The sequence below is a fragment of the Octopus sinensis genome, linkage group LG1 (assembly GCF_006345805.1).
Source record: "Octopus sinensis linkage group LG1, ASM634580v1, whole genome shotgun sequence".
Classification (NCBI taxonomy): domain Eukaryota; kingdom Metazoa; phylum Mollusca; class Cephalopoda; order Octopoda; family Octopodidae; genus Octopus; species Octopus sinensis.
This window is the reverse complement of record NC_042997.1, coordinates 194,423,288-194,436,665: the sequence shown is the minus strand read 5'-3', so window position 1 is coordinate 194,436,665 and position 13,378 is coordinate 194,423,288. Positions and strand designations below refer to the sequence as shown.

At 42.3% G+C, this 13,378-nt stretch overlaps 1 protein-coding gene across 2 annotated transcripts in view; it reads right to left on the bottom strand.

Annotated features, from left to right (window-relative positions):
* Positions 1-13,378, bottom strand: part of LOC115219694 — a 61,257-nt gene that overhangs the window by 7,089 nt on the left and 40,790 nt on the right. For both annotated transcript variants that reach the window (XM_029789872.2, XM_036508088.1), the window contains 3 exons: positions 11,871-11,955; positions 6,857-6,959; positions 212-271 (listed from right to left, as the gene is read on the bottom strand). In XM_029789872.2, the coding sequence (XP_029645732.2) occupies positions 212-271; positions 6,857-6,959; positions 11,871-11,955 (248 nt within the window). The remainder of the gene's footprint in view (positions 1-211; positions 272-6,856; positions 6,960-11,870; positions 11,956-13,378) is intronic.

The window sequence follows — 13,378 nt, the reverse complement described above, 5'->3', positions numbered from 1 at the left end:
CAAGACGACCAAAGTTTTTTTTTTCCAAGGTCTGGGGTCTCCTGCTCCTAAGCCCTAGGCCATCACCTAAACACCCTTACCCTTCTTGTTGCTTAACAACAACAGCAACTGCAGCAGTAATAATAACAACAGCAACAGTGATAATGACTATGGCAGCAGCAATGCCAACGTTTGACCGAGAGAAATTGTGAAGATGTTAATAATGTCTTACTTGTATTGAAGTTTCTCTCTCTGGATTTCCAGTTGATTTCTTTCCAATTGTTGATTGATTCTGAAAAAATTGTTTATTGATGAGGTTAAAGAGAGGAGGCAGACGGAAAACTAGCAAAGTGATGCTTCAGTTTGTTTGTTTGTTTGTTTGTTGTTGTTGTAGTAATGGTGGTGAAGGTGGTGGCTATGGGTGATGATGATGATGATGATAGTGGTGGTGATGATGGGGATCATGGTGGTGGTGGTGGTGGGGATGGTGGGTGGTGATGATGGTGGTGGTGGTGACAGAGATAATCATAATGAAGACAGTGATAATGATGATAGTGGTGGTGGTGATGATGATGATGACAACAATGATGATGGTGGTGATGATGGTGGTGGTGATTGTGGTGATGATGATGATGGTAATGATAATGGTGGTGGTGGTGGTGGTGATAGTGTTGGTGATGGGGATAATGATGATGATGGTGATGGTGGTGGTGCTGGTATTCCTTGTTCTTCATTTTCTCTTTCTCTATGTACACGACTGTGTATATATGTGTGTATATGTATCTTCTTTCACCTTCAGCTTATACATATTTCAATCATTGACAGCAACGGCCATGCTGGAGCACAACCTTGGATTTAGTCGAACAAATTGACCGAGTTCTTATTTTCTTTGAAGTCTGGTACTTATTCTGTTGCTCTCTTTTGCCAAACAGCTAAGTTACAAGGATGTAAACAAACCAGCACCAGTTTTCCAAGCAGTGTGTATGTGGGGGAACAAACACAAACACAACACATACATGCACTCACACACATATATAATAGGCTTCTACACAGTTTCTGTCAACCAAATTCACCCTGAAGTTGACCCAGGGCTATAGTAAAGACACTTGTCCAAGGTGCCGCACAGTGGGGCTGAACCTGATACCCTGTAGTTGCAAAGCAAGCTTCTTAACCATACATCCATATATCTGTATATGTTCCATTCATGTGTAATGGGCATATTTTTGTATATGTGCATGTGTGTGTTTATTGGCACCTGTGCCGGTGGCATGTGTAAAAGATTTGAGCGAGGTCACTGCCAGTACCGCCTGACTGGCCCCCGTGCCAGTGGCACGTAAAAAGCACCCACTAAAAAGCACCCTCAGAGTGGTTGGCGTTAGGAAGGGCATCCAGCTGTAGAAACTCTACCAGATCAAGATTGGAGCCTGGTGCAGCCATCTGGTTCGCTAGCCCTCAGTCATTCGTCTAACCCATGCTAGCATGGAAAGTGGACGTTAAACGATGATGTGTGTCTGTGTATGTGGTAGTAATTCTAAGAAGTTTCCTTTCCAAACTCATAGTCTCTGATTGAGAGCTATTGTATGGCACCTTCTGCAAATGCCTACTATTATAGCCAAGGGCCGACCAAAGCCTTGTGAGTGGATTTGGTAGATGGAAACTGAAAGAAGCCCGTCATATATATACATGAGTGTGTGTGTGTGTGTGTGTGTGTGTGTGTCTGTCATGAGAACGGTGTCCTTTGTTTCCAGTCTTCCATGAATAACATGTCTGGTCATGGGGAAATATTACCTTACTTTGGAACAGGGTAAGGATCGGCAACAGGAAAGGCATCCAGTTGTAGAAAATCTGCCTCAACAAACTGCTTTCAACCCATGCATGGAAATGGGAACATTAAAATGATGATGATGATGGTGGTGGTGATGATGATGATGGTGGTGGTTGTGATGATGATAGTGGTGATGGTGGTGGTTGTGATGATGATGATGGTGGTGGTGGTGATGGAGATGATAATGATGATGATGGTGGTGGTAGTAGTGATGATAATGGTGATGATGATGGTGGTGATGATGATGATAATGATGATGATGGTGGTGGTAGTAGTGATGATAATGGTGATGATGATGGTGGTGGTGATGATGATGATAGTGGTGGTGGTGATGACGATGGCGGTGAGCATGGTGATCTATTTCTTATAACCTCATCACTGAAGATTGGGTCCTACATTTGTTTATGTCACATTCCTGGTAAAACATTCTGTCACACAGTTTGTCCAGGCCTTTCTTTTATCTGTTGTTAGACTTTGTAAAGGAAGAGAGAGAGAAAGAGAAACAGATAGATAAACAGAGAGAGAGAAAGAAAGAGAGAGTGGGGGGGAAATTTTCTGTGGTCATACCAAGTGAAGGGTGGGCTCTGTTACATTTAAATGTCAATGTCGAAGACAAACTGTCTGTCCCGCGATTAATGCCTCCATTGAGAAACTGCAGAATAGCATAGAAAGTTCTTTTCATATAGTAATGTGGTTGAACAGAATATGGAATTTCATGCATGTGGGGGGAGAGAGAGGGGGAGAGAAAGATTTTACTGCCAAGATATGAAGACATTGCAAGTGAGAGGTGTAAATGACCTCAACTGAAATTCAAGAATGTTAATTATGCCTTGCTAAATATATCGGCTTCAGATTTTGGCACAAGGCCAGCAATTCGGGGAGAAGGGGTAAGTCGATTACATTGACCTCAGTGCTCAACTGGTTCTTATTTTAAGGACCCCCGAAAGGATGAAAGGCAAAAGTTGACCTCAGTGGAATTTGAACTCGGAATGTAAAGATGGATGAAATTCCACTAGGCGCAGGTGTGGCTGTGTCGAAAGAAGCTTGCTTCTCAATCACATAATCCCGGGTTCAGTCCCACTGTGTGGTACCATGGGCAAGTATCTTCTACTATAGCCTTGGGCCGACCAAAACCTTGTGAGTGGATTTGGTAGATGGAAACTGAAAGAAGCCCATCATATATATATATGTGTGTGTGTGAGTGTGTTTGTATGTGTGTGTTTAGCCCCTACCACCATCACTTGACAACCGATGTTGGTGTGTTTATGTCCCCAAAACTTAGCAGTTTGGCAAAAGAGACCAATAGTACTAGGCTTACAAAGAATAAGTACTGGGGTCGATTTGCTTGACTAAAGGTGGTGCTCCAGCATGGCCACAGTCAAATGGCTAAAACATGTAAAAGAGCAAGCATTTTGCCTGGCATGCTAATAATTTAGGCACAAGGCTAGCAATTTTGGCAGAAAGGGGTTAAGTTGATTACATTAATCCCAGTCAGCGTTTCTCAACCAGAACCCTAGGGTTCCACAAAAGGTTCCTAAGGGTTCCGCAAGAAAGAGTGAGATAAGCTAATGCTAATTTCATGATCGTAATATATATATATATATATATATAATAATAAATATTAGGGAATAAATCCAAATTTACAGGGAAAAAATCAGATTAGGATTAAATCCATTTTATAGTAAAATATTATATAATATTAATTAGAGACAAAACCACTATTTTGCAAAACAACAAGGAAAGACTTAATCAATACATAAAATTTTAATAAAAAGTAAAAAAACCACCACTACAATTGTTTCATGTCTTCTAATGACAATCTTCAGGTGGATTTCCGATTTTCAAATCAGTTTCAATCAGTTAAATTGAAACTGATTTGAAAATCGGAAATCCACCTGAAGATTGTCATTAGAAGACATGAAACAATTGTAGTGGTGGTTTTTTTACTTTTTATTAAAATTTTATGTATTGATTAAGTCTTTCCTTGTTTGTTTTTCAAAATAGTGGTTTTGTCTCTAATTAATATTATATATATATATAAAGAAGCGTTTCTCAACTAGGATTTCCTACAACCCAAGGGTTCTGCAAAAGGTTCCTAGAGGTTCCATGAGAAAGAGTGAGATAAGCTGATGCTAATTTCATGATCGTAATATTACTATACGTGCACAACATATTATTGGTTATTGTAATATAGACATCATCCTATTTAACCAATTATGTTATCAAAAAAATTTGCGGCACTCTGTCGGTTACAACGCCGCAGATCCAATCAACAGAACAGCCTGCTCATGAAATTAATGTGCATGTGGCTGAGTACTCCACAGACATGTGTACCTTTAATGTAGTTTTCGGGGAGATTCTGCATGACACAGAGTGTGATAAGGCCGGCCCTTTGAAATACAGGTACAACAGAAACGGGAAGAAAGAGTGAGGGCAAGTTGTGCTGAAAGAGTACAGCAGGGTTCGTCCTCCACCCCCACTGGAGCCTTGTGGAGCTTTAGGGGTTTTTGCTCAATGAACACTCACAATGCATGGTCTGGGGATTGAAACCGTGATACTACGACCACGAGTCCACTAGCCTAACCACTGGGCCATTGCACCCCCACTATCAAAAAAATATACCAACCACACACACACATATATGTATATATATATATACATATCGCCATGATAGATCGGTAGCCACTACTACACACATTTTTTTTCTCTCCTTGTTTTTTCTGTGTCCCTTTCTGTAGAAGAGCGTAGGCTCGAAATGTAAAAGACTTTTTCTATTCCTGAGCGTTATACTAATACATCTGTTTGTTTTGTACACCACCTGTCTTCGTCTTTTGTTTTTTTTCGTAACTCTCCCTATATATATATATATATATATATATATATATATATATATATAATTATTAATAAGGGTGAGAGAATTAGATACTAATTTAATAGTATATCTATTCAACACCAAGTGGCCTAGTGCTCCGAGAAACCTGGATTATTATAATATTTTATAATATATTATAATATTTTTACAAAATAAATATAAGAGAGTGGTCACTATATGGCTCACTCTAGCACCAGTTTAATCCAAAAGGTTTCAACACACAAAATACATGTTTCCCATGAAAGTCAGTACGATTGTTAGTGAGCTAACAATCGTACTGACTTTCATGGGAAACATGTATTTTTGTGGTTGAAACCTTTTGGATTAACTGTGATAGAGTGAGCCATATAGTGACCACTCTCTTATATTTATTTTATATATATATATATATATATATAATATATATATATATATAGGTGTGTGTGTAACAGATATTTACCATGTGAACTATGATGAAAAAACTATGAGAAAGATATGGTATATAATTTTTTTTGTGCAGGGGTTCCCTGAGACATGTAATTCATCTTAAGGATTACACAACGGTAAAAAGGCTGGGAAGCACTGACCCCAGTGCTCAAACAGGTACTTATTTTATCGACCCTGAAAGGATGAAAGGCAAAGTTAACCTCAGTGGAATTTGAACTCAGAATGTAAATACAGACGAAATACCATTAAGTATTTTGCCCAGTGTGTTAACAATTCTACCAGCTTGCTGCCCTGCCTTGCTAAATATATTATGACTGGCTGGCTCTGTGCTGTCAAAAATTATGGTTAATTGTAGTATTTTGTATATAAAAAAGGTACAAAACCAAGTTTTTAGTTTAATAATTCTTTTATTACCCAATTTATAACATACCTTTCGACTGAATTCATTTTATATTTCTGATTCACTCAGGTAATAATTATTTTCTCCAATGAGTTTGTATATGTATATGTTTGTGTAGGTGTGTGTGACTAATAATTAATTTTAACAAAACAGATAGAATATATGGATGGTAAATCAAATTAATACACTTGTCAATGTTTTGTATTTGTCTTTTGAGATGTGACATCGACCAACCATCGTTTGTTACTGAAAGAACATACATACATGATTCATACATACAAAAATTCATATACTTCTCTTGTACATACACACACACAGAGTTGAAACAGTGATTTTTCTTTTCAGCATTGAATGTTCACCATACCACTGCCATTGCACACACACATAAATAAACATTCACATACCTAAGGCGGCGAGCTGGCAGAAACGTTAGCGCGCCGGCCAAAATGCCTAGCTGTATTTCGTCTGCCATTACGTTCTAAGTTCAAACTCCGCTGAGGTAGCTTTGCCTTTCATCCTTTTGGAGTCGATAAATTAAGTACCAGTTATGCACTGGGGGTCGATGTAATCGACTTAATCCGTTTGTCTGTCCTTGTTTGTCCTCTCTGTGTTTAGCCCTTTGAAGGTAGTAAAGAAATAGGTATTTCGTCTGCCGTTACGTTCTGAGTTCAAATTCCACCGAGGTCGACTTTGCCTTTCATCCTTTCGGGGTCGATAGATTAAGTACCAGTTATGCATTGGGGTCGATGTAATCGACTTAATCCCTTTGTCTGTCCTTGTTTGTCCCCCTCTATGTTTAGCCCCTTGAGGGCAATAAAGAATTAAGAAACATTCACATACCTTTCTTTTGCATACACACACATATACTCACAGAGTTGAAACGCTGTTTGATTTTTTTCAACTCTTCCTTCCTTATTCATATATCACCCCTTCCTTTCTCATTCATATGTTGTGATGGAGAAATACACAAGTGTATTATTATTGTAGATTACATGAAGGCAGTGGCTTCACAGAGGCTGGGACAAGTGACCAACGCTTTTGGCAATATACTGTGCTTGAGAAGATCTGTCAAGCCAAGTGAGATCACAGTTGTGGCCAATGCTGGGGTTTTGTAACTGGCACCTGTGCCAGTGGCACGTAAAAAGCATCCACTACACTCTGTAAAGTGGTTAGCATTGGGAAGGGCATCCAGCCATAGAAACCATGCCAAATCAGATTGAAACCTGGGACAGTTCCCCAGCTTACCAGTTTTCAATCAAACCGTCCAACCCATGCCAGCATAAAAAGTGGACATTAAATGATGATGATGATGATGATGATGATGATGGTGGTGGTGGTGGTGGTGATGACTTACCTTTCTTTTTCTGCATGCAGAATCTCTTTGAACAGACGTCTGTCTTGAGGTTGGGTGTATTCTAGAGATGGGGAGGTGTACCATTTCTGCCAGAAAGTGTTGTCTAAGAGCGAAAAAGAGAGAAAGAGTGAGACAGAAAGAGAGAGAGAGAGTGAGTGAGAAAGAGCAAGAGAGAGTGGGGAGAATGAAGAGAGAAAAATAAAATTTGTGAAGCGTTCCATATTTTTCCTAAAAGGTGGTGCTCCAGCATGGCCGCAGTCAAATGACTGAAACAAGTAAAAGAGTAAAATAGTTATTTGAAGACTTTAAACGAGAAATCATAAAAGTAGAGCTAGAGTCAGCAAATAGTTCCCCCATCCCACACAATACAGGAATTGGTAATTTTCTTTGAGAATTTTCTCTGAAATTAAATATTAAACATAGTGCTGTTCTATCTTGTTTCATCTTTTATTTGTTTCAATCATTGGATCGTGGCCATGCTGGAGCACTGCCTTGAAGGGTTTAGTTGAATAAGTCGATCCCAGAAGTTATTTTTTTATTCTTGTACTTATTCTATTGGTCTCTTTTGCTGAGCCCTTAAATTAAGGGGATGTAAACAAACCAACATCAATTGTTGAGTGGGGGGAGGGAAGAGAAATAGACAAGAACACAAAGGCATACACAACACACACACATATCAGTGTTACCATGTGACCGATGCTGGTGTCATGTAACTGGCTTTTATGTGCTGGTGACACATAAAAGCATCTGTGTCAGTGACATGTAAAAAAAGCACCCACTACACCCTAAGTGGTTAGTGTTAGGAAGGGCATCCAGCTGTAGAAGCCATACCAGATCAGAATGGAACTTGGTGCAGCTCTCTGGTTTACTAGTGCCAGTCAAACTGTCTAACACACACTAAATGATGATGATGATCTATCTATCTCTATATATATATATAAAGCCATCCAACCCATGCAATCATGAAACAGTCAGTCAGTCAGTCAGTCAGTCAGTCAGTCAGTCAGTCAGTCAGTCAGTCAGTCAGTCAGTCAGTCAGTCAGTCAGTCAGTCAGTCAGTCAGTCAGTCAGTCAGTCAGTCAGTCAGTCAGTCAGTCAGTCAGTCAGTCAGTCAGTCAGTCAGGTCAGTCAGTCAGTCAGTCAGTCAGTCAGTCAGTCAGTCAGTCAGTCAGTCAGAGTCAGTCAGTCAGTCCTCAGTCAGTCAGTCAGTCAGTCAGTCAGTCAGTCAGTCAGTCAGTCAGTCAGTCAGTCAGTCAGTCAGTCAGTCAGTCAGTCAGTCAGTCAGTCAGTCAGTCAGTCAGTCAGTCAGTCAGTCAGTCAGTCAGTCAGTCAGTCGTCAGTCAGTCAGTCAGTCAGTCAGTCAGTCAGTCAGTCAGTCAGTCAGTCAGTCAGCATCAGTCAGTCAGTCAGTCAGTCAGTCAGTCAGTCAGTCAGTCAGTCAGTCAGTCATCAGTCAGTCAGTCAGTCAGTCAGTCAGTCAGTCAGTCAGTCCAGTCAGTCAGTCACAGTCAGTCAGTCAGTCAGTCAGTCAGTCAGTCATCAGTCAGTCAGTCAGTCAGTCAGTCAGTCTCAGTCAGTCCAGTCAGTCAGTCAGTCAGTCAGTCAGTCAGTCAGTCAGTCAGTCAGTCAGTCAGTTAGTCAGTCAGAGTCAGTCAGTCAGTCAGTCAGTCAGTCAGTCAGTCAGAGTCAGTCAGTCAGTCAGTCAGTCAGTCAGTCAGTCAGTCAGTCAGTCAGTCAGTCAGTCAGTCAGTCAGTCAGTCAGTCAGTCAGTCAGTCAGTCAGTCAGTCAGTCAGTCAGTCAGTCAGTCAGTCAGTCAGTCAGTCAGTCAGTCAGTCAGTCAGTCAGTCAGTCAGTCAGTCAGTCAGTCAGTCAGTCAGTCAGTCAGTCAGTCAGTCAGTCAGTCAGTCCAGTCAGTCAGTCAGTCAGTCAGTCAGTCAGTCAGTCAGTCAGTCAGTCAGTCAGTCAGTCAGTCAGTCAGTCAGTCAGTCATCGTCAGTCAGTCAGTCAGTCAGTCAGTCAGTCAGTCAGTCATCAGTCAGTCAGTCAGTCAGTCAGTCAGGTCAGTCAGTCAGTCAGTCTCAGTCAGTCAGTCAGTCAGTCAGTCAGTCAGTCAGTCAGTCAGTCAGTCAGTCAGTCAGTCAGTCAGTCAGTCAGTCAGTCAGTCAGTCAGTCAGTCAGTCAGTCAGTCAGTCATCAGTCAGTCAGTCAGTCAGTCAGTCAGTCAGTCAGTCAGTCAGTCAGTCAGTCAGTCAGTCAGTCAGTCAGTCAGTCAGTCAGTCAGTCAGTCAGTCAGTCAGTCAGTCAGTCAGTCAGTCAGTCAGTCAGTCAGTCAGTCAGTCAGTCAGTCAGTCATCGTCAGTCAGTCAGTCAGTCAGTCAGTCAGTCAGTCAGTCAGTCAGTCAGTCAGTCATCAGTCAGTCAGTCAGTCAGTCAGTCATCAGTCAGTCAGTCAGTCAGTCAGTCAGTCAGTCAGTCAGTCAGTCAGTCAGTCAGTCAGTCAGTCAGTCAGTCAGTCAGTCAGTCAGTCAGTCAGTCAGTCAGTCAGTCAGTCAGTCAGTCAGTCATCAGTCATCATAGTCAGTCAGTCAGTCAGTCAGTCAGTCAGTCAGTCAGTCAGTCAGTCAGTCAGTCCAGTCAGTCAGTCAGTCCAGTCAGTCAGTCAGTCAGTCAGTCAGTCAGTCAGTCAGTCAGTCAGTCAGTCAGTCAGTCAGTCAGTCAGTCAGTCAGTCAGTCAGTCAGTCAGTCAGTCAGTCAGTCAGTCAGTCAGTCAGTCAGTCAGTCAGTCAGTCAGTCAGTCAGTCAGTCAGTCAGTCAGTCAGTCAGTCAGTCAGTCAGTCAGTCAGTCAGTCAGTCAGTCAGTCAGTCAGTCAGTCAGTCAGTCAGTCAGTCAGTCAGTCAGTCAGTCAGTCAGTCAGTCACAGTCAGTCATCAGTCAGTCAGTCAGTCAGTCATCAGTCAGTCAGTCAGTCAGTCAGTCATAGTCAGTCAGTCAGTCAGTCAGTCAGTCAGTCAGTCAGTCAGTCAGTCAGTCAGTCAGTCAGTCAGTCAGTCAGTCAGTCAGTCAGTCAGTCAGTCAGTCAGTCAGTCAGTCAGTCAGTCAGTCAGTCAGTCAGTCAGTCAGTCAGTCAGTCAGTCAGTCAGTCATCAGTCAGTCAGTCAGTCAGTCAGTCAGTCAGTCAGTCAGTCAGTCAGTCAGTCAGTCAGTCAGTCAGTCAGTCAGTCAGTCAGTCAGTCAGTCAGTCAGTCAGTCAGTCAGTCAGTCAGTCAGTCAGTCAGTCAGTCAGTCAGTCAGTCAGTCAGTCAGTCAGTCAGTCAGTCAGTCAGTCAGTCAGCCAGCCAGCCAGCCAGCCAGCCAGCCAGCCAGCCAGCCAGCCAGCCAGCCAGCCAGCCAGCCAGCCAGCCAGCCAGCCAGCCAGCCAGCCAGCCAGCCAGCCAGCCAGCCAGCCAGCCAGCCAGCCAGCCAGCCAGCCAGCCAGCCAGCCACCAGCCAGCCAGCCAGCCAGCCAGCCAGCCAGCCAGCCAGCCAGCCAGCCCCAGCACCATCCAGCCAGCCAGCCAGCCAGTCCAGCCAGCCAGCCAGCCACCAGCCAGCCAGCCATCCAGCCAGCCAGCCAGCCAGCCATCCATCCAGCCAGCCAGCCACCAGCCAGCCAGCCAGCCAGCCAGCCAGCCAGCCAGCCAGCCAGCCAGCCTGCCAGCCTGCCTGCCTGCCTGCCTGCCTGCCTGTCTGTCTGTCTATCTATCTATCTATATACATTCATAAACAAAGGGTAATAATATGGATTATTACCAGTGGCCCAGCACAAAAGACGAATTAGTCATTAGACAAAATATTATTCATACTAACTTAGGTGTCTCGCTGATGAAACCAACCTTAGCATACATATTCTGTTTGTTTTGCTAGAAAGAGGTAGAAACTGATCAGTCCGAGATGTATCGTTAATGGTAAATGTTTTTGATTTTCACTCTCAATAAATCTATCCTTTTTTTGTGCCCCTAGTACTTGGCATCCTTATTCAGGAGCCCTTAATTATATATACATACATCATCATCATCATCATCGTTTAGCGTCCGCTTTCCATGCTAGCATGGGTTGGACGGTTCAACTGGGGTCTGGGAAGCCAGAAGGCTGCACCAGGCCCAGTTTGATCTGGCAATGTTTCTATGGCTGGATGCCCTTCCTAATGCCAGATACATACATATATATATATATCTCAGTCAAACCATCCAACCCATGCAATCATGTAAAGCAGACATTAAACACAACGATGATAATATATATATATAGAGAGAGAGTGAGATAGATAGATAGATCCTCATCACCATCATCATTATTATTTAATGCCCACTTTCTATGCTGGCATGGGTTAGATGGTTTGACTAGAACTGGTATGAGAGCCAGTCAGGTGGCGCTGGCATTGGCTATGCTCGAATGGTGCTTTTTATGTGCCAGTCAGGTGGCACTGGCATTGGTCATGCTCAAATGGTGATGATGATGATGATCTATCAATCTATATATATCATCATCATCGTTGTCTCGTTTAACATCTGCTTTCCATAATGGCATGGGTTGGATGGTTTGACTGAGAACTGGCAAGCTGAGAAGCTACACCATGCTCTAATCTGATTTTGGCATGGTTTTCTACAGCTGGATGCCCTTCCTAATGCCAACCACTTTGTGAGTGTAGTGGGTTCTTTTACATGCCACCGGCACAGGTGCCAGTCAGGCAGCACTGGCATTGGCCACTCTTGAATGGTGCTTTTTGCATACACAATGGATTTCATTACAATCTCTGTCTACCAAATTCTCTCCCTAGGCATTGGTGGCCCAGGGCTACAGTGGAACACAGTTTCCCGAAGTGATGTTCAGTGTGATTGACCATATTTTAACATGTTTTAACAACAAAACCCTGAGAAAGTTCAAAACCTCAAGAGATCTTTGACATGGCATTCAATGGATGAAGGCCTTCACTTCTTGCATTAATAGAGCATCTATAGAAATAAGAAACTTACTGAGAGATGGGTCAAGGAAGGTCATCTTTCTCTGCTGACCGACATTTAAAAGACTTTCAAATTCTTCATTGAATTTATTCTTTACCTGAAACAAGAACAATTCAAAAATAGAAATGGTGAAAAGTGTTGCCATGGTTATGATAATAGAGAATAACTGTGCTTCTTCTTGTTTATCTTTTGTCTTTTAATTGTTTCGGTCATTAAACTGTGGCTATGCTGTGGCACTGTCTTGAAGGGTTTAGTCAAAGAAATCAACCTTGGTAATTATCTTTTTCAGTCTGGTAAGACATGGTTGCCATGGTTATGATAATAGAGAATAACTGTGCTTCTTCTTGTTTATCTTTTGTCTTTTAATTGTTTCGGTCATTAAACTGTGGCTATGCTGTGGCACTGTCTTGAAGGGTTTAGTCAAAGAAATCAACCTTGGTAATTATCTTTCAGTCTGGTAAGACATGGGAACATAAACAAACCAACAATGGGTGCGAAGTGGTTGTAGAAGACAATCACAAACACAGGGACACACACACACAAATATATCATTATCATTGTTTAAAGTCCATGTCCCATACAGACATGGGTTGAATGGTTTAACAGGATCAGATGGGTCCAAGGACAGTATTGTGCTCCAATGTCTGCTTTGACATGGTTTCTATGTCTTAATGCCTTTCCTGATGCCAGCCACCAGCATAATAACATCACTAAGCAGTTCACAAGACTACTACTGCTGTTGTTGTTGTTGTTAAGCAACAAGACGGGTAAGGGTGATTAGGTGATGGTCTAGGGCTTAGGGGCAGGAGACTTTGGAAAAAAAAAAGAACTTTGGTCATCTTGTTGTATTTGAGGGTTCTTTGTTGACGCCCAACACCACTGGGAGGTGGCCCTTGAAGTCGCTGGAAATGGAGATCTCCAGGTCCAAATTCTTGAACAGCTGCTGCTGCCACCACCACCACTACATTTATTTTTTTTTATTTATGCGCCCTTTTCAAGCCTAGCCAGGCTCATGGGCCCAGTTTCTGTGGCGTATGTGTTCCCCCCAGCTGGACGGGATGCCAGTCCATCACAGCATTACTTAGGAAACAGGAAGAGAGAAAGAGAGAAAGTTGGGGCGAAAGAGTACAACAGGGGTCGTCACCACCTCCTGCCGGAGCCTCGTGGAGCTTTAGGTGTTTTCGCTCAATAAACACACACAACACCCGGTCTGGGAATCGAAACCGCGATCCTCTGACCGCTAGTCCGCTGCCCTAACCACTGGGCCATTGCGCCTCACTACTACATACACACACACACATATATAATATATATATATATAATATATATATATAATAATATATATATATATATATATATATATATATAATATATATATGCACATATATGATCAAGCATAGTCACTTCTCTTGTTGCTTTCAATTGAATGAAACTTCTTTCCTTCCCTTTCACTTCTGGTTATTCTAACTTTCAGCCATTTTCAACATGATTTGAAACAGACTAAAACACATTTTTTCCTT